Consider the following 19,679-nt stretch of genomic DNA (forward strand, 5'->3'; position numbering starts at 1 on the left):
CAGTATTCACATGAGGACACTGGTTTAAAAGAATAATATGCCTTTTCCTTTAAAACAAATTCTGTGGCATGAACATCTACAGAAAACTAATATCACATATATGAGCTTTCAACACAGCATTAAGAATACAGTTAATGAACATTACGCTGTACATCAGAAATCAACACAACGCTGTAAACTGACTACACTTCAATTAAAAAGAATGCAAAATAAAAAAAGAATACAGTTCATGTTCCCACTTTATCTAAGCTTTTATATGACAACTGAAGTTTCTTATAATTAAAAAAAAGAGTCCAGAAGTTTGAGGGTAAGTGAAGCTGGCAATAACTAACTTATAAAATATCCTATCTGTTTACATCTCAGAGGTACCCAACCATTGGCATAATATTTCCATCTCTTCACATTTAAATTCCATGAAATGTCAGGAGGTCCAGATAATCTCAGATATTTATGTTTCAGAAGATATTCATGAGGAGAGGGTATAGCTCAGTGGCAGAACACATGCTTAGCATGCACAAGGTCCTCGGTTCAATCCCCAGTCCCTTCATTAAATAAACAAACAAACCTGATTACCTCCCCCTCCAAAAAAAAATCCCTAACAGATTAAAAATTAAACTAATAATTCCCAATGATCAGATTACTGATCTAGATCAATAATAATTTTTAACTCTATTTTCACTGCAGAAACTTAAAGTTAAGAAAGTACCTAAATTCAGTATCTAAGCTAAATTAAGTGACCTTTTGTTTGCCGTTCATGCCAATTTTTGTTTTAAGTGGTTGTCAATCTCCACACTTAATCATGTGTTAGGGTGGAACAGAATGAGTTACTCTGCATTCTGCTACTGGCCAACCACACAAATTCAGGCAGACCACCCTCCTCTGTGAGCCCTAGTTTACTCACCATTGAAGGAAGAAAGACCAGATAATCTACATAACTCTACATTCTATAATTCTATAAATTATCAGCACTTTATTTCAACCAACTTAGATTTGTTTTTGATATTGCTTTTAAGTAAAAGTAACAGCAGCACACATAGAAGAATCAAACTGAAAAACTCCATGGGAACATTCACAAGGCCTTCTATGGTCTCATTTTCAAATGCAAAGAGGACCTAAAAAAAAATGTATCTGAAAACAATCCAAGTAATATTTTGACCACACAAGCTTCTGGGATAGAAAAAAATGGTAGAACCAGAAAAATGTTCAAGGAGAACCAGCACCACAAGAATACCAAAATAAAAACCAGATGCTCTACATAGAGTCATTGCTACATGACAGAAGCTTTTCAATACTGGTAAGAAGTCCTGATAGAAAAAGAAACAGTGTTTTCTTAACCATCTATCCAAATGCACTTTTTGCATCCTTAAACCTGAAAAGGGCAAAATGTCAGAAAACCTACAGAGTTCCTTGCGTAAAATATCAGAAAATCTATACAGAGTTCCTTGTGTACATCACTGACCTGCTACTTTATTTGTATCTTTGTATCATTCAGTCACGTGCTCTGAACATAAGGCACGCCACACGGGCTGAACAAGTCAATGAACCACACACCAAAAGGAGTCTATACATAATAAAATCTGACCAACCTTTACTGCCTATTTGTACTGTACTCTAGTAAAACTCAATCTCTGAAGTAAATGAACACCTGGAAATAACTAAGTATTCAAGCTCTCTATCAGTGGTAGAGAGCATGCTCATAGGGCACAAGATCCTGGGATCAATCCCCAGTGCCTCCACTTACAAAAACAAACAAAAAACTTCTCTCATTCTCAGGCATCAGTAAGAATTTGAAATTAAAATTAAGACAGATCACAAAATACAATTAAAACTGAATAACAAAACAAACACACAAAAAACTGGGTAACAAGTGGCCTGACAGTTAGCTACATCAGTCTGGCCTATTCACAGGCCTCTGCTTTCACTGGCAGATACCAAGGGCAAGACAGTCTCACTAGCTTACGAAAACTAAAAAAAAAAAAAAAAAAAAAGCTTGAAAAAATTTTACTAATCTAAATTTGCCTAGCCTTGGAACAAACTTTTATTCAGTTAAATTCAAAGAAACATAGTTAATTTTGAGCATTTTGTGCTTTAAAAAAAATTATGTGGGCAGACTAAATTCTTAAGTTTTACTACATGATTAAATCCAACAAGACTTCTAGTTTAAAATATTTATTCCTTATCCATCGTGGAGAGAATTACAGCTACACAGAAATGTCTCAGACGATTAACAGGTGTATTCGGGTAAACTGTAATGTGAATACATTTTTCTAATTAGAATACAATGTTTATTCGTTCAATAAACATTTGCAGTGCTGAGATCCTACACAGTGCCTTAGTCAGAAAGTCAGAGTAGGGCCTATCCTGCCCTCAAGGGGAGATAAAACAGGTACATAAATACCTAAGCACAAGGTAGAAAGAGTAAATGCCACGAGGGGACACGTGCAGATACCGCATTTCGGGAGTGCAGGGGGAGCTGTCACGGCCTCACATAAATACAACCCTCTCAATCTTTCTAAAGCGATTTCATGACGAGTAGCTCTCTCGGGCTCACAGCAGCAGCCCAGGAGAGCATTTTTTTTTCCTACTATCATGGATGAGGCACCGAAACAGAGACACGTTGGTCCTGTTCCAAAATGACACACAGTTAAAGGAAGAATCAGGATTCTTCGCATTATATTTTCTCTGGGGGAGGAGTTCAACATACGGCAAGCCTGTTGTAAAAGGAAAGAGTATTTTGGTGATGCAAGTAATCACATCCTTACATGTGCATATCATTTATATAATGCGTGTGTGTTAACCTTGATTTCCATTAACAGGTGTGCTTCAGGCGAGGCAAAGCAACTGTGTACTATAAATACTGAAATAAATAAATAAATAAACCTCCACTGGATTTTAACAGAATGAGAAAATAAAGACAGTATTTCATTCTGCAACAACTTGAGGTTATTCCTTCTTTAATTTTCACCCACGTCTAAACAAGATGCTAAAACTGGTCTGCTCCCGAACCCAGGAAGTTAGTTCATCAGATAAGTATCTTTCTGAAAGGATACATCAAAACGTTTCTCAAAAAAAGATTTTAAATTAGATAATGCCCTCAACTCTTCGGTTAGCCGAGAGGCCGGCACGTGACCCGGCAGCAGCAGCTATGGATCAAGCGCCGCTGAACGAACGGTATTTGCAGGCGCTTTAAAATCCCAGGCCTGTTACTCTTCACACGACGTTCCGCCTCCCATCGTGGCCTCACCACGGTGCTCACGAGGAATGCCAATTTCAGTACGATTAGGGCGTAATTAGGGAGGCCAGTCTGTGCAGGTGAATATACTAATCCCAAAGATGAGAATTACCCACACCTCTACTCGCCAAGGTTAACTCTGTCGAAGCGACACTGGTAGAAGAAAACTGACACCTCCTGAGCACTTTTCACAAAAACCACTTACTCCCACCCACACCTTCAATACACTACACCGAACCCGCTTAATTCGAAGACTTCAGTCTCCTCGCCACCAACACTGACTTCTTGCTGTTTCTCATAATCCCTCCCCCCCCCCGCCCCAATAAAAGGGAACCCACCGACTCTGCACCTTAAAACACTAGCGATAAAAGGCGGAAGGCAGCGGGTTCCGACCCCGGCCCTCTCCCCTACCCACCCTTCGCCATTACACCCCGGAGCGGTTCGGCCGCAAAGGTGCACTAGTTTGCTCTCGCGCACTTGCCCGTCGCTGTCACCCTCCCTAACCCCTTGCACACACACTCCACACCGCCACCAACTCCGCCCCGGAGGGAGCGCAGGCCGCCACCTGTGCCGGCCCCACCCGCGGCCCCCGGCCCACGCCGGCTTCGGGCCCCGCAGGAGAACCGCCGGCGGCCCCGGCCCGGCCGCTGCCCATTCTTCTCCAAACTCCATTAGCCTCCTCCACCCGCCCGGCCCCAGCTCCCCGCCGCGCCCGCCGCGCCCCGGACGGCCGCGGGGAAGAGGCCCGGCGGCTGGGCGGGCCCCGAGCGGCCGGGCCCGCGACGCTCCTCGCCGGCCGGGAAGCCGCCCCCGCGGCCGGTGCTGCCCCTGAGCCCCCGGCGGCCCCCGGGAGAGCGGGGGCCCGGAGGCCGGGCTGCGGGCGCCGGGCCTACTCACCGGGAGTTGGCGGAGCGCGGCAGCCGGCGCGCCCCCGGGCCTGAGGGGCAGGACGTGGCCCGGCGCGCGGCCCTGCCCAGGACCTCGCTTGGCGCGGCGGGCCGGGCGCTCACTCCAGCCGCCGCCGCCGCCGCCGCTGCTGCTGCTTCGCCACCTTAGCCGCCATCTTGACTCAACCCCTCTCCCTCCCCCCGGTCCGGCGGCCGCGGCTGAGGCGGCTCCGGCGCCGGCTCCTCCTCCTTCCGGACGCTGGGAGGCCGACTCCCTCCGCTGGCGGAGCGCGGCTCCTACCTCGGCCGAGCTTCCTGGGTCGCCCGCGCCCGGTCCTCCCGCGTCTCCCTTCGGCCCGACGGGGGCGGCGGCCCCCGTGAGCAGACACGGGCCAGGGCCGCACCCGCCGGACCCAGCGCGCTGCCATCGCGCCCCGGGCTGGGCGCCCACCGCCGGCCGGCCGCGCCCGCACGCCCGGGGCCTTCCGGCTGGCGTGAGAAGGGGAAGGACGCAAGGCCACGCCTCGGGCCTGCGAGCCCCGTGCGAGAGGGAAGCCGGGCCGGAGGGGCGGGCGCCCACCCGCCCGGGCGGTGTTCCAGGCCCCGGGCTGCGGCTCGCGCCCAGACCTCACTGACTCGCAGGGCGAGGCCGCTTCGTCCGTGATGTCATAGGCCCTTAGTCTGGTCCCTGTCCGAGGAGCCCGGGCCCCCGCGCCCGCGAAGTGCGCCCTCGGCCGTGCTCTTCCAGGGAACTGACCGGACGGGCCTCGGAACCGCATACTTTTCCTTTAGAGAAGCCGCCAGCCCACATCCCAAAGTTAGGACGGGAAAACGAAGTCGGTGTTCACTCGGATAATTACGGGAAAGCCCGGTTTTAAGAAACGAGTGACAAAAGGGTGGGCTGAAGAGAGGAGGGACTCGTACTCAAGATGTGGGGCGTTATTTTCAGGCTCTTCCCTTTGAGCCCATGGTACTGTATGGACAAGGGTAGAAAACCGGTCGGCAAGGAGTTCGGTTCAGCTCCGAAACCGAGCAGGCGCAGGCCCTCGTAAAGGCCGCACAAAGTGGAGACGCACTAAGTGGTGCCGGGAGGCGTCCGAGTGAAAGCTCCCGGCGGAGCGCGACGCTTAAAGCCTCGAGCCGTTGGCGCGGCCGGCAGGACCGAGTTACACTCGGAACGTAGTTTCCGCGAGCGCAGTTTTCCCGCCGGAGTCGGACCGGGAGGCAGCCTCCCCTCCTGCGCAGGCGCAGAGCCTCATCAGGGCATGGAAGTGGTGGGGCTGTTGTGCTTGGCGGCGGCAGTCCTGGCATGGGGATTCGTCCGGGTCTGGGACGTCTGGGACCTCTGGGAGCGAAGGAAGAGCCAGGAGCAGGCTGGCCTGCTGGGAGGCGGAACCCGGAGCCTCTTGGTGATCGCGCACCCCGACGATGAGGCCATGTTCTTTGCTCCCACTATCCTAGGCTTGGCCCGCCTGAGGCACCGGGTGTCCCTGCTCTGCTTCTCTGCAGGTAGGAGGCTGTAGGCGCTGGGAGCCGGGGCTGGGGAGGGTATTTAGGCGCCAACCTGTCGCAGTCGACTCCTTCCCGAAGGGTTCTCTGTTGTAGGGAGCCGGGGGAATACACAGAAGGTCCCTCCTCTGGGCGCCTCGTCGAGCATCAGTGGCCCCAGCCTGGGGTCTGTAAGGCCAGCTCCCCAGGTGGGTTGGGGGGCGCCGGCAGCTTGCCAACTGCACTCTCCGCCAGCAGCAATGGGGAGCTCGAGAGAACCGCTCACATGTCGTTCCGTTCAGTACCTGCGTCTCCGGTGGGAACTGCGCTTGTCACCGTTGTTCTGTGGAACTTTTTCTTTTATTTATTTACAAGAGGACCAGGAATCATGAACAAAATCTAGGCTGTGTCATGCCTGGTAAACCCTTAAAGTTTTCCTTCTAACTGTAGCAAAAGACCTTACCACTACCTTTAGGATCCATTTTGTGCTAGAAAGATACGTGTGTCAAATTGAAGAGAGAGGTTATTAGACTAGAAAGTAATTTCATAGGTAATTTTAGAGTTCGACTCCACCCAACTTTCGCCTAAAGGGCCTTTCAAGGGATGAGTCCTCCTTTACCATACAGAAAAGATGGATTGAGAAAACAGAAATTGACCATGATACTGGATTATGGCGATAATTGCCCAACTGTAGAAATGAAATAACTGAACTGTACTATACAATGGGTGGATTTTATGTCATGTAAAATCGTACCTCAATAAAGCCGTTTTAAACAAATAGCCGGTGACCTCTTTTCCCATTTGGTTGTATGCAGTTCCAGTTCTTCTTCTATGAAGATTTTTCTCAGAAAGCACATTTTATACAATTTTATATTTTTCAGTAAACATTGCTTTTTCATTAACTTATCAACTATTTGTTTGAAATACACGTGCTCTATTAACTATTAGAATAGCCAAAATCCAGAACACTGACACCACCAAATGCTGGTGAGGATGTGGAGCAAAGGAATTCCCATTCATTGTTGAGAATTCAAAATTGTTCAGCCACTTTGGAAGGCAGTGAGTTTGGCGGTTTCTAAGAAAACTAAGTATACTCTTACCAAACTATCCAGCAATCGCCCTCCTTGGTATTTATCCAAAAGAATTGAAAACATGTACATCCCAAAACCTCCACACAGATGTTTATAGCAGCCTTATTCATAATTGCCAAAACTCTGAAGCAACCAAGAGGCCCCTCAGTAGGTGAGTGGATAAATAAATTGAGGTACATCCTGACAGTGGAATATTAGCGCTAAAAAGAAATGAGCTATCAAGCCATGAAAAGGAGGAATCTTAAATGCACATTAGTGAATGAAGGAAGCCAATCTGAAAAGGCTACATACTTTGTGATTCTAACTATATGACAAACGGGGAAAGGCAAAACTGAAGACAGTAAAAAGGTCAAGGGTTGGAATGTGAGGAAGGATGGAGAGAAAGCACAGAGCATTCTTGGGGCAGTGAGAATCCTCTGTATGATGCTATAATACTGGATGCATGTCATTATACGTTTGTCCAAACCCATGTACCACACACCAGAAGTGAACCCTAATGGAAACTGTGGACTTTGAGTGACTCTTGATGTGTCAGTGTGGGTTCATCGATTCTAACCGGCGGGAGACGCTGATAACTGGGAAGGGTGTGCGCGTGTGGGGCCAGGGGGTCTGTGGCAGCGCTACACCTTGCTCTCACTTTTGTTATGAACTAAACAAACTGCTCTTAAAAAATAATGAAATACTGATTTTAAAAAACTTTAATTAAAAAGAATTTATCTGCTAGGACTTAGTCCCTGCCCTAGGAATAAAACAGTGAAAAATAAACTAGGTAAGGACCATGTTCTTGTGAAATTTATAATTCAAACATTTACCCATGTTAATAAGAACTATATATATAGCCTTTTAAATGGTTTCATAGAGATAAATCTTAATTTGGTTAGTCATCCCGTATTGTATGTATATTTAGGGGTTCCCCTCCCTAGGTTGCCTCTATTAGAAATAACAGAAAACATATTCATGTAAATATTTCTTGATTTGATTAGCACTTTTTTCCCTCAAATCTTTTGTTGCCAGTAAGAGTAAACCATTTTTTCTGTATAGTAAGACTTTCGATCCAAGCACTTTTTTTCTCAGTTTGTGCTACTAAGTTTATTAATTGCAAATAGATGCAAGTAATGACTTCATTTTTTGTTTGCTTTCAATTTCATTTACACTTTATGCTACAATTGTGGGAGTCAAATTATCAGCAAATTTGTTTCAAAATGCCTGGATTTTATTTACAAAGTATTATAGGGCAGTGGATTGGATTCTTTAATAAATTTCTCCTTATTTTTCAGTAGGTTAGGACTAGAAATCAAAATATTTTCAAATAGAAAATATAAAGCCATGTCCTTGGCACATGCTAAACACTCAGTATCTTTATTGTTGTCTTTCATTATTTCCTCTGAATCCAACTTTCCATTTAAATTGTTCTTTTGTATTTTTTAAATTACCTTTAAAATCTCAACTCATTAAAAAATGTGTGGATTAAACATACCTACCTCCCTGACTTACTCTAACACGAAAAGCAGGAAGCTAATGACCTGTGATAGAGCATAATGAAAGCTGTAATTATGTGATACGACAATACTGTGGACTCAAAATGGGGAAAAGCATGAATTCTGTTTTCAGGGGATTGGATTAAGGAAACTTCTCCAAAGAGGTTTTCTTTTGAGCTGGTCTTTAAAAATAGCACTTGGGTATACAGGAAATGGGGCAAGTTGTTCAGGGCAATAGTAAAAGCATAAGTAAGTCTTGGACTCATTTGAATAATTCATTCTAATCACATTTCCAGTTTTAAGGGGTGGGGAGAAGCAGGAAGAAAAATATTTTGTTATTAGTGACTCATTTAATCCTCTGAGCAATCTTATGATAGGCATCATTAAATATACAAAACATTACACGTGCATATACTGTTTTTCCCATTTTTTAAATACGGAACTTGAATCACAAAGAAGTTAAGTAACTTGACCAAAGTGAGGGAGCAAGGACGTGGAGAAGTCGGAGCCCACAGCTCTCCCCTGTCCTAAACCATTATGCCTGGCCTGCCACACACATCACCCTGCTGCTGGGTCAGTTAAGGAAATAACTATTTTGATTCCCAGCATACATTCCAAGAAACACCAGTTCATCACGCTGCTATTAAAAAAAAAAATGTTGATGCCTTGGTCTGACAAGTTTGGGGAAATTAGCCAGGTGTTCTCCCTCTAGTTAGAGATCTACGGTCCTTAAAAGAATATCAACATCTGTAAGAGGTACTGCTATAAAAAAATCCTATTTAGTTTTGTTTCATCCAGTGTTTCTCCAGTTGTATGTAACCACTGAAAGACTTATTAATACACACATGGGAGAAAGCTATCGTAGACAGCAGGGTGTTATAGAATACATCTGGTGGAGAATTAACACAGCCGGTTCTGTGTTTTAGAAAGCTCATTCTGGTAGCAAATATGGAGAACAGTTTGAAGGGGAAGAAAACGCTCCCCTCCAAACTGCGTTCCCACCTCTCATCTGTCAGAGCTCCGTGTATCTCTGATCTGTGTGGCATCCTCGTGCCAGTATCAGGCTGTCTAAACTGCCCTAGCCTCTGCAACGCTGCTACCTGGCAGGGCCAGCCCTCTGATCTATTGGTCTTCATGGCTTCCTTGCAGTTTTTGACTTTGTTTCCTCCAAATACATTTTAGAACTGGTTTGGTCGTGCTCAGGGGGAAAACCTTGCTGGCATTTTTATTGGAATTTCACAAACCTTATTGATCACTATAGGGAATGTCAACAAATTTGCAATGGGAAGTCTTTCCACCCATGATTTTATGGTATGTCTCCATTTATGTTGGCCTTTTTTAATGTCCATTAGTCGTTTTATAACAAAGGCCTTATATACGTATTGAAATGTTTAGTAATTTTGTCCTTTAGCCTGTTTCTCACATCCGGAGGTTATTTTTGCAAATATTATTGTCTCTTGTTACTTTCTCACCATTTTATATTCTTTTTTATTTCTTTAAATATATTAAACATCTATATCTACTTCTAATAATTCCGATGTCTGCAGTCTTTGTGTCTGGCTCTGCTCTTTGAGTAACTCATTCCAAGTGACTCGTTTCCGTGTGTGTTTTGGGATTATTTTTTTAATTGTAAGCACATGTTTCATGGAACCATGTTTGTGATCATATTTTGATGGCACTACTCACGTTAGATCACTCTGAACTAAAATTTTAGGTGATCTTTCAGGTCACAAAGGTAGTGTAAACTCCGGGGCATCAGGTACTCTTATACACACCCCCCATTCTGAACCTAACGTGGTGTATAAGTGTTTATATAAATGTTTATGTCTGGCTACGTATTTAATTAATTGAAGAATGTTACATGCTTTCCATAGCTCTTATTAACCTAATGAGTTAAGAGTTTTAGGTGTAAAAATAAGGGGCTTACTTAAACTATGAGAAACCATAAAAGAAATGCTAATGAACATTAGGGAAGAGCTCTTGTCAGAGAGCAAAGAGGAATTCCACAGTGGCCCCAACGGCCAGGGAACAGGGGGGAAAAAAGATGCAGCTGTGAAAAAAGGAAAAAGCTGTAGGACGAGTCTGACAGGTGCACAGAATAGGAGTAAGGCTTTCTGAAGAGCTAAGTGCTGCGAGTTGCAGTGAGTTGGACCCAGTTCTCACGCAGCGTGTCCTCATCGCCGCTGATACGTGCCCCCCAGGTGTCTGGCCTTGTCAACAACTACCTGTAAGGCACAGATCCGAGAAACTAATGAAAAGTAGTGTTTCCACTGACCTTCAGGGGAAGTCGATGTTGATGCATTCCTTTGGGGAATAATGAGAACAAGACAGTCCTCACTTGTACGAGTCTGCTGGTTGACAGTAACAGATTGCAGTGTCTCTTCACCTCGGCGGCACAGATACATGCTCAGAATTTTTTTAATGATCTTTTTAAAAATTATTTCACCAATTTTAAAGACTAATGTGTTTTACAGTGATAACTCATAATTGGAAGTTTTTATCCAATGCAAATCTAACTTTTAAAATATTTTCACGTGATAAAATACACACAACATAAAACTGACCATTTTAGCCATTTTAAATATTTACTCCTGTGGGTGGTATTAAGTACATTCACAGAATTGTGTAACATTCACCATCACCACCATGTGTTTCCAGAACTTTTCATCATCCCGAGCAGAATTCCATCTATTAGGCAATAACTCCCCATTCCCTCTCCCCCCAGCTCCTGGCAAGCACTATTCTATTTTCTGTCTCTATGAATTTGACTAATTCAGGTACTTCATATAAATGGAATCACGCAATAATTGCCCTCTTCTGTCTGGCTTATTGTAATTAGCGTAATGTTTTCAAAGCTCATCCGTGTTGTAGCATGTATCCAAACTGCATTCCTTTTTATGGCTCAAAAATACCCCAGTGTATGTATACACCACATTTGCTTATCCGTTCATCTGTTTATGGACACTTGGGCTGTTTCCATTTTTTGGCTATTGTGAATAATGCTGCTACGCATATATGCTATGGGTACGCAAGTATCGGTTTGCGTCGGTTCTCAGTTCTTTGGGATACATACCTGGGAGTAGAATTGCTGAGTTATATGGCTAGCCCATGTTTAAATTTTTGAGGAATTGCCAAAGTTTCCCCAGCAGCTGCACCATTTTATGTTCCCACCAGCAAGGCGCAAGGGTTCTAATTTCTCACATCCTGACCTCCACTTGTAATTGTCCATTGGCTGGTCTGGGGATTGTTTTTATGTGTTACCATAGCCATCCTAGTAAGGGTGAAAGGATCTCTCACTGCAGTTTTGCCTTGCACTTCCCGAGTCACTACAGACCGTCTTCGCCTTATTGGCTACTCTGTATCTTTGGAGGAAGGTCTATTTTAGTAATTTGCCCACTTTTTAATTATAGTTTCATCTTCGCATCACGACTTCTACAGCTGGGTTCTGTGGACACAGCCTGATGGAAGAGGCTCAGCTCTCTGGGTTTCAGCTCCTTTGGGGAGCCCAGGTTTGGGCTCAAGTAACGTCGCCTCCTCCTTGTCTCCAACCTAGGGTGGGTAGTTACTCCTTACCACCGCGAAACCCAGGGTCTCTTCACTAGTCCCTGTTTGACCCTCAGCTCCTCCGTCAGCTAGGTAGCCAACTTTCTTCTCTCTCTCTTTTTTGTACCTGGTTTTTATTAAATTCTCACTGATGTAAATATCTGACATGGTTTCTGTTCCCTAGGTAGACCCTAACCAGTAGAGAAACTAAACCCCCTCATTTTTCAGTTGAGAAAGTGTTGAGCTTTTTTTTTCTTCTAAATACACTTTAGAATTAGCTTAGTCACGTTCAGGGAAAACCCCTGCTGGCATTCCTGAAACCCAGGAACTTAAGGAATCTCTTCAGATTCACGAACTTAGTGAAAGGTCAGATGTTGAGACCGTGAAGCGTTGACTCTTTCTCATCCTAGCAAAGTAAGTCCAAGGTAGGGAAATGGATAATTAAAGGAGTGGGAGAGGGTTTTTTCCAAAAAATATATATGGGTTTTGTTTTTTTTAAACCATGTAAATCTTTTACCTTCTTAGAATGAATAAATTAATTTTTAAGGTAAAACAAATGTCTACCTTTATACACGGTGGTATGTAAATGTGGGTCTTTACAAAGTGACTAACTTCTATTAAACGTCACTGTGTTTGCTAGTTATTACTAAGTATTAGTTACCACGGGACGGAAGACTTCAGTAAGCATACAGTTATCCACGAGCTCACACTCACGCCCACACACACAATGCAGTGCTATATGAGTAAATCTATATTACTCCCGTTTACTTTCTGCTTTCTAGAATAATGTCTCCAAACTTCTTTTGGCCACATTTTCCTGTTGGTAAAAGCTTTCAAGCGTGTACTTACTAAGTACCTGAACTGCTGAACTAATGTGTACAAAACATTAACGAAAGTTGACATTTACAAAGGACAAGACAAGCAAGTCAGGAGGAGGAGCTCTAAAGCTTGCCTCCGCCCCGCAGGCAGTCCTGGGCGCCCTGCCGCACCAGCGGCCTCTGCTCAGAGTCGGGCCAGGAGCTGCCCGGGGGCCTCTGCCACTCACCCCACTGGGCGCCCACGTGTTCACCAAGCTTAGTGAAAATGTGTAAAATGACCTCTGACTTCAGCTCCCCAACCTGTCCTAAGTCCCTCAGTTCAAACACAAAGCAGTCAAACCAGCTCCATCAACACGTCCGCCTCACTTCTGAGCAGCGTCTCAGCCAGAACCGGAGCCTGGCGTGCGCGGCCTCTGAGGTGCAGAGGCGCGTTAGGCTCTTGACTCACGACCACAGATGAGTGACCTTGAGATGAAGCGGGGGGGGGGGTGGATTTGAGGCAACTCAAAAATATGTAATGAGGACAGCACACAATTAAGCTGTTAACTGGAGTCTTTTTGAGGTTAGTCCTTTTGTCAAATACAATGTAATGACTGTCTCCTTATCTGGGTTCAAAGGGTTTAAAACTATCTCTAGGGTAACCCCTGCCAAAGTTGAAAGGTTTCTCTTGGGAGTTTCTCTCTGAGGTTTTGAAAAGTCACCAGAACTCCTCTCTGCTCTGGTCCCGACAGGTGCCTGCCATGTGCCGACACCAGGGCAGTACAGAGCCGAATGACACCATGACTTCTAAGATCAGTGACGCTTCGGCGTTAATAATCAGATCACAGAAACAAGCCCATCCTTGAGAGCGGAATGCTGAAGACGATGAGCTGTCAGGGAAAACAAGGCTTCCCGGAGGGCAGGGCACTGGTGTGCGTGATGAGGCCGATGCCACTCAGAACTCAGGCAGGGAAGGGGAGGAGGGGGGAGGTAAAGACCAGCAAGTCAGGGAAAGAGAAGGTTAACACCGAGCACCAAATGAGTGGACGCGTATAACCTGTCACCTCAGGACAGCCTTACGAGATGGCCAGCATCCCCACTTTACAGGTGGAGAAACCGTGGCTCAGGAAACTAAGTAAGCGGCACAAATCACACTCGCGAGCACCTGCTGGAGAGTTGAGGCAGGCATAGAGTAGCTGGACAGCTGCGCGTAAGTGCGACTTAAGTGATACCAGAACTGCACTGTGTTCCTTGTGAGGACGCGGAGGAGCGGTGCTTACCAGAACTGTTCTTGGCAACTAGAGCAAATGTGTCAGGAAAACAAAGAACTCGTAAGCTGTTTGGGGTTCGGATGTGATCAAGATCCCGCTGGGGATCGTGCTGGGAAAGCTGGGCACTGGACTCTTCAAAGGAGGATAGTCTCCTAGAAGACTCAGCAATGGCAGCCTCTTCTTTAAATAAGCGTTTTACAGATATTTGAGGATTATCAACTCAAAGGGGCCCAAACTAATAGTGAGTCCAGGTGCCCCACTCACTTTGAGGGTCGGTCTGAAATCTTAATGCCAAAGCCAGTGCTCAGAGCCTGCAGCATGCAACTGAAACTCAGGCAGCCAGGCGGACGGACAGGCATGTGAACAGACTCAGAGATGAGAAGGAAGTAAATGGTGATTCTCAAGATTGTGCTTTTCACAGGAGTGTCCGAAAGTAACCTTAGTGTTGTGTTTTCTTCAACTTTTTATCATAATCACAACTTTTTAGGTAGCTCAAATCCTCTAGGGGACAAGATAAGACTGAGTGAACCAACAGATCTCCACTGGTAAAGAAACCTACCACTGTCATTTGTTATCCTCAGGAAATTACTACAATCAAGGGGAGATTCGTAAGAAAGAACTTCTGCAGAGCTGTGAAGTCTTGGGGATTCCACCCTCCAGTGTAATGATTATTGACCACAGGTAAATATCTGTTGACAATACAGAACGTCTTTGGCAGTAAACACGCAGTGATGCACGCAGAAGGCACAGAAAAGCTAGTGTGGGCGGACGAGAACATCTTATCTGAGAGAAGTCTACTGAAAATAGTTCCGCATTTGTTTTTAAATGACAGTGTCATGCAAGTGCATTTTTTCAACTTCTGTTCAGATTTTGTGTCTTAAGATAGCTATTTCTCTTTAATCTTTAAAGAAAAAGGAACATAAAAAAATTTTCAGAAATGTGAAGAGCTGTATCGGGAAGCCCCCGAGCCTGTTGTCTCAGACCAGTAAGATCCAGCCTTTGCTGGAGGTGCTTTGTCTTTGCGCACTTAACGTCTTCTGTGTGTGTGAAGCACTTTGAAGAAGCCCAGCCGTCCGGTTACTCCATCCCCGCATACGTGGGAAGAGAGACCTCTTTTTCTCGTGTAACCACAGCGCCACTGTCTTCTCATCTAACAAAACAGTAGTTACAGCAATTCCTCGGCTCCTCCAATACCTAGTCCACATTGAAATTTCTCCAGGGGGCTCAAATATGTCTCTTGCGCAGTTGGTTTGTTCAAATTCAGGAGCTAAACAGAGTCCACACATTATAGTTGGTTGATACTCTGCATTTCCTGGTCTCTTCCTCCCTGACCACACCGCTGACTGTTGAAAATGCTGAGTTAGTTGTCCTAGAGGATGATGTGTCCGCCTGCTTCCTCGTGGTGGCGTCTGACTCGTCCTTCGGTCTCCATATTTCTTGCAGACTGGAGATTAACTCTCACTTTCAGGGGCAAGAAGCCGTGCTTGGTCCTTCCTGTTCCGTCACGTCAGGAGACAGACCGCCTGTCTCCCTTTTAGTGATTCTGCACTTGGTCAGGGAGTCCACGTGACATTGCTGCTCCTCCCATGTCAATCTTTCATGTAGTGTTTTCATGAGTGCCTGAATCGGTAATTAACTAGACGTTGCAAACTGGTGAGGTTTCTAAATGTCGCCTGTGTTCTAAATGTATTAGCGATAATTCTTCCATAAAGCTGAACTTCATCAACCGGGGCTATTTAGTTACCCTGATGTACAGTTTGACCCCAAAGACAGGATAAATGCTTAGTTCTTTCCCTTTAACGGTCACTTTCAGAATCAGGCGCTGACGCCCGGGTACCCCCGATGGCAGCCCATGGTCTGTGTCTTGGCTGGGGAGGGCGCTGCTTCATTTCACTAGGAACTTACGCGCTCATGTATTCGGTTTTTTCAGTTTAAGTCATTGTGTTCCGTGATACTCTGTCTCCTCTGTGGCCAGTGAGCCTGTTGGCTCCTATGTCCTTTTGGTAAGAAATTAAGAATTTATTACATTTTTATGTGTCCTGAAGGTCATGCAGCTTCAGCAACATCCCCTGCTGTAAAACGCTACAATAGGAAGGGGAGTAAACTGGTTAAAAACGAATACTTCAAGAGGCCAGCTTGGAGAGTCAGGAAACCAAGGGTGTGAGTCTGCTCAGGCTGCCGCAGCGAAGCACCGCAGACCGGGGCTTCCCAATAGACGTGGATCTCTTCTCGCGGTTCTGGGGGCCGGGAGTTTAGGATCGAGGCCCAGCAGGGCTGATTTCTGGAGGGGGTCTGCTTCTTGGCCTGCAGGTGGCTGTCTTCTCACTGCATTTTCACATGTAGAAGACAGGGAAATTTCTCTCTTCCTCTTCTTCTAAGGCCACCAGTCCTGTAGGGCTGGGGTCCCACCATTATGATCTCACATAACCTTCATAACCTCCTAAAGACCTTCTCGCCAAACACAGGCACACAGGGATGAGGGCTTCGACACGTGAGTTTGGGAGAACATAGCTCCTTTCTCGGCAGCATGCAACTGTTAAGTCTTTCGGCCTCTCATTCCATAACCCAGAAAAAGCAGAGCTTTGGAATCTTGCTCTGGGCTATTTAGATGAGTCAAAGGGAAGAGTGAAGGGAGGAAGGGGGGGGGCTTCTGGAGGACCTATACTCATAATAATAGTGGTAAATCTGTATTAAACTATTGTCGGTGCCAAAAGCCATAAAAATACTATAAGATCTTGCTTAATCGTCAAAATAATCCAATGATTTTCCCCGTGTTATAGATAAGAAACCAAGGCCCCGTGAGAGGTTGAGTAATTTGCCTCCAAGGTCGCACACTCAACAAACAGCAGTCAGTGCCAGGATTCACAGAGAGGAAGACAGAACTGAGTCCTGACTTTCCGCAGGAAAGTAGGTCACCCTTTTGTCGGTTACTTGAAAGACCGGCGTGTGTTTAAGAGAACAATGAGCTGAGACACTGCGGACGGTCCGGGCTAGATTTCTGGGAGTTGCTTAGCCAGAGGAGCTCGCCCAAGTAAACCCCTTACCCAGCTCCTTAAAAGAGGGGGAAAAAGGCCTCAAGACAAGAGGGCACAATCTCAGTCATCAGACAGCTAAACGGATACTTTTGACAACTTTCCCAGTTCCTTCACATCGCTATGGTTCTGCTGAGTTAATGAGCCACGTGATGTTTAAGTGCATGTTAGCGCCGGCGCTGAGGAAAGGAGAGAGGCGCTGAGGAAAGGGGAAAGCCGCCCGAGGCCGGGAGCGCGGGTGCGCCGCGGGGGCGGCCCTGGCGCCGGGGCTCCGAGACCCGGCCCCGCGCGCTTGGCAGCTGAAGCTGATTGCCAGGTGCAGCCTGCAGATCTAGTGTTCACTTGTTGCTTCTGTGCTTCTTACTATATTAGGAGTCCACAGAATCATTTCATTTATATTTCAAAACGAAACAAAAAGTAGATGCATGTTTCTTCATGCATAGGTAATTTCTAAAATAATACTGCCAGGCTCGTTGGTAATTGGGCCAGGGACGAGGGGCACGTTCACTTTTCAATTTCACAGAATTCCGTACAGTTCTGCTTTTTTTTTTTTGGAAGTCTGTATTACTTTTCAAAATACAGGTGTACCTCGGAGATGTTGTAGGTTTGGTTCTAGACCACCGCAATACAGCACGTATCGCAGCAAAGCAAGTCACAGAAGTGTTTGGTTTCCCAGTGCATCTGAAAGTTTTGTCGACACTGGACTGTGGTCTGTTAAGTACACAGTAGCATTATGTCTAAAAAGACAACGTATATACCTTAACTTAAACATAGACATCACCTGGGCCTCCAGTGAGTTGTAGTAATGCCATCAAAGCGCTGTGATCACAGAGCACCGTGACCAATATTATCATAATGATGAAAAAGTGTAGAACACTGCAAGAACTAGCAGAACATGGCCCAGAGGCGTGAGGTAAGCGAGTGCTGCTGGAAACTGGCGCCGACGGACTTGCTCTCGCACAGCTGCCACAGACTTTTGATTTGTAAAAAATGCAGTACCTTCAAAGCACAATAAAGCACAATGAAATGATTATACACTTTTTTAAGATTGTTCCACATAATAAAACATTCTTCCCTCTCTTCTCAGCTGCTGTCCATACAAGTGAATGCTAAATCAGGAATAATTCTGTGTACATTTTGATAATATCTGATTTGATAACTGTAAAACACAGAATAGAGTTCTGTGAAAAGATGATGCTTTTACACCTTGTTATAAACACTGTGGTCTTCTCCCAGGCCTCATTCTGGAGGATGAGTGGAAAAAGTGTCAGATAGAACTGCTCCAAAGGGCTCTGGCCGAAAATGAGGGGACTGACTCAAGAGAGGCCTGAATGGGATGGAATAAAACAAAGCAGATCGTCCCATTATAACCCACGCTCACTCAAATGCAGTTGTTGGGCAAAACCCTCAGGGTCTCAGAGCTCTTGGTGGTCTGGTCCCTGCTCCCAGCTCAGCCTCATCACCCAGCACCTGCATACACCTGCATCACATCTGTTCCCACAAACAGAAGCAGGGAGGGCTGCCAGCGCCAGGCTGTATCCTCTCGTGCTGGGGCTAGGCCTCCAGTGCGCCATTTTCGCACGCATCCGCTCCCCTGCGGGGGCTGGTCCCTCCTCAGCATGCCCCCTCGCTTCCCCTTCCCCGCGTGCCTTCCCTCTCCATCCTTCAGCCCTCAGCTCAAGACCACCTTAGACGCTGCAGCACCATCCCGACCTGCCCAGATTTTCCTGGGCACTTCTGTGCCTTTCTCATGGTCCCTGCGTCCTGGCATACACACTGATTTTTCTCTCTGCATCATAAGCCCCTCTCTGTCTCTTGCTCTGTACCCCCAGCCTCTGACATGACCCTCGATACACAGTAGTTGCTCGAGACGTGTTTGTTGAATAAAGGAGTGACTGCTTACACCAGTAGCTCTCTTCCTGTGGCCTCAAATAACTGAACCATGCCTGAGCGTCCCAACCCCCCTCCTCACTTTTTCGCCATTTGCCCAAATATGGTAATTAGCAAGCCAATTTCTGAGACGCCAGTGAATGTCTCAGTGAAATTGTTTTCACTTTTTTATCTTTTTAAAAACATTTTTTTTTAGTACTGCGGAATCTATTCTAGCTTGCTTGCTTCTTTTTTTTTTTTTAATGGAGGTCCTGGGGATTGAACCCAGGACCTCATGCATGCTAAGCACACACTCTACCACTGAGCTGTACCCTCCCCCCTCACTTTTAAAATTAAGTGAAACAGTCTGATCCCTGACTTCCATAGTTATTTTTAACTTCTGGAAAGTTCTGAATGAGTTCTTTGGTTTGGGAGGATTTTTTCCTACAACTCTCCGTTTTGCCATTCTATAGATTGGGCTCCACTGTCCTAAGGTTTCAGCATAATGAGCATCTCATTTCTCCCAGTGCTTGTCTTAACATCCTTCTGGCATTAACAAGCCCAAGGCTTGGACGACTAATTTTAGCTGAGCAAGGAAGCAGAATCCAGTACCTACTAGGAAACAGAAATGAGCCTGGCCTGCTAGCAGTTCCTGGAAGTCTTTGTTTTTTCCAGTAAATCTATGCAAATCATACAGTGAAAGAGAAGCCACAGAGCAGGGAGGCTAGAACTGTTGTGGTCATGCTGGTAGTTAAACCCCCCTCTCCTCCAAAACCCAAAAAAGACTGTATGCTGACTGCTGAAGTGGATCTGACCAAGCGTCCTCTCGTCCTCTCGCTGTAAGAGGTGAGAACAAGGCTTGCTGCAGGCCTTTTCTCCAAGTACATGAAGAAGTGACTGGGCTCCGGCACCAGGGCGCAGCTCCAGTCCCCATTGGCAAGAGTGAGTCAGGGCGAGGAATGTTTCCTAGAAAAGGGTCCGGGGACCAGAG

The 19,679-nt window shown here is 45.9% G+C and overlaps 2 protein-coding genes across 26 annotated transcripts in view; one reads left to right on the plus strand and one right to left on the minus strand.

Annotated features, from left to right (window-relative positions):
• NCOR1 (nuclear receptor corepressor 1) overlaps positions 1 to 19,679 on the minus strand; it is a 163,792-nt gene that overhangs the window by 129,809 nt on the left and 14,304 nt on the right. For 8 of the 21 annotated variants that reach the window (XM_074342078.1, XM_074342077.1, XM_074342075.1 and 5 more), the window contains exon 1: positions 4,130 to 4,288. The exons of 1 other annotated variant lie outside the window; for it this stretch is intronic. The gene's annotated coding sequence lies outside the window, so the exon portion shown is untranslated. Of the gene's footprint in view, positions 1 to 4,129; positions 4,290 to 4,420; positions 4,559 to 19,679 lie in introns of those variants that run through there. 12 more of the 21 variants (XM_074342092.1, XM_074342089.1, XM_074342091.1 and 9 more) reach the window with 4 other exon arrangements.
• Positions 4,634 to 19,679, plus strand: part of PIGL (phosphatidylinositol glycan anchor biosynthesis class L) — a 43,952-nt gene continuing 28,906 nt past the window's right edge. For 2 of the 5 annotated variants that reach the window (XM_010974079.3, XM_010974080.3), the window contains exons 1-2: positions 4,644 to 5,628; positions 14,369 to 14,468. In XM_010974079.3, the coding sequence (XP_010972381.1) occupies positions 5,385 to 5,628; positions 14,369 to 14,468 (344 nt within the window). In that variant the 5' untranslated portion in view covers positions 4,644 to 5,384. Of the gene's footprint in view, positions 5,629 to 14,368; positions 14,469 to 19,679 lie in introns of all 5 variants that reach the window. The other 3 variants (XM_074342094.1, XM_045509458.2, XM_045509450.2) reach the window with 2 other exon arrangements.

Source organism: Camelus bactrianus, chromosome 16 (genome assembly GCF_048773025.1).
Source record: "Camelus bactrianus isolate YW-2024 breed Bactrian camel chromosome 16, ASM4877302v1, whole genome shotgun sequence".
Lineage (NCBI taxonomy): Eukaryota > Metazoa > Chordata > Mammalia > Artiodactyla > Camelidae > Camelus > Camelus bactrianus.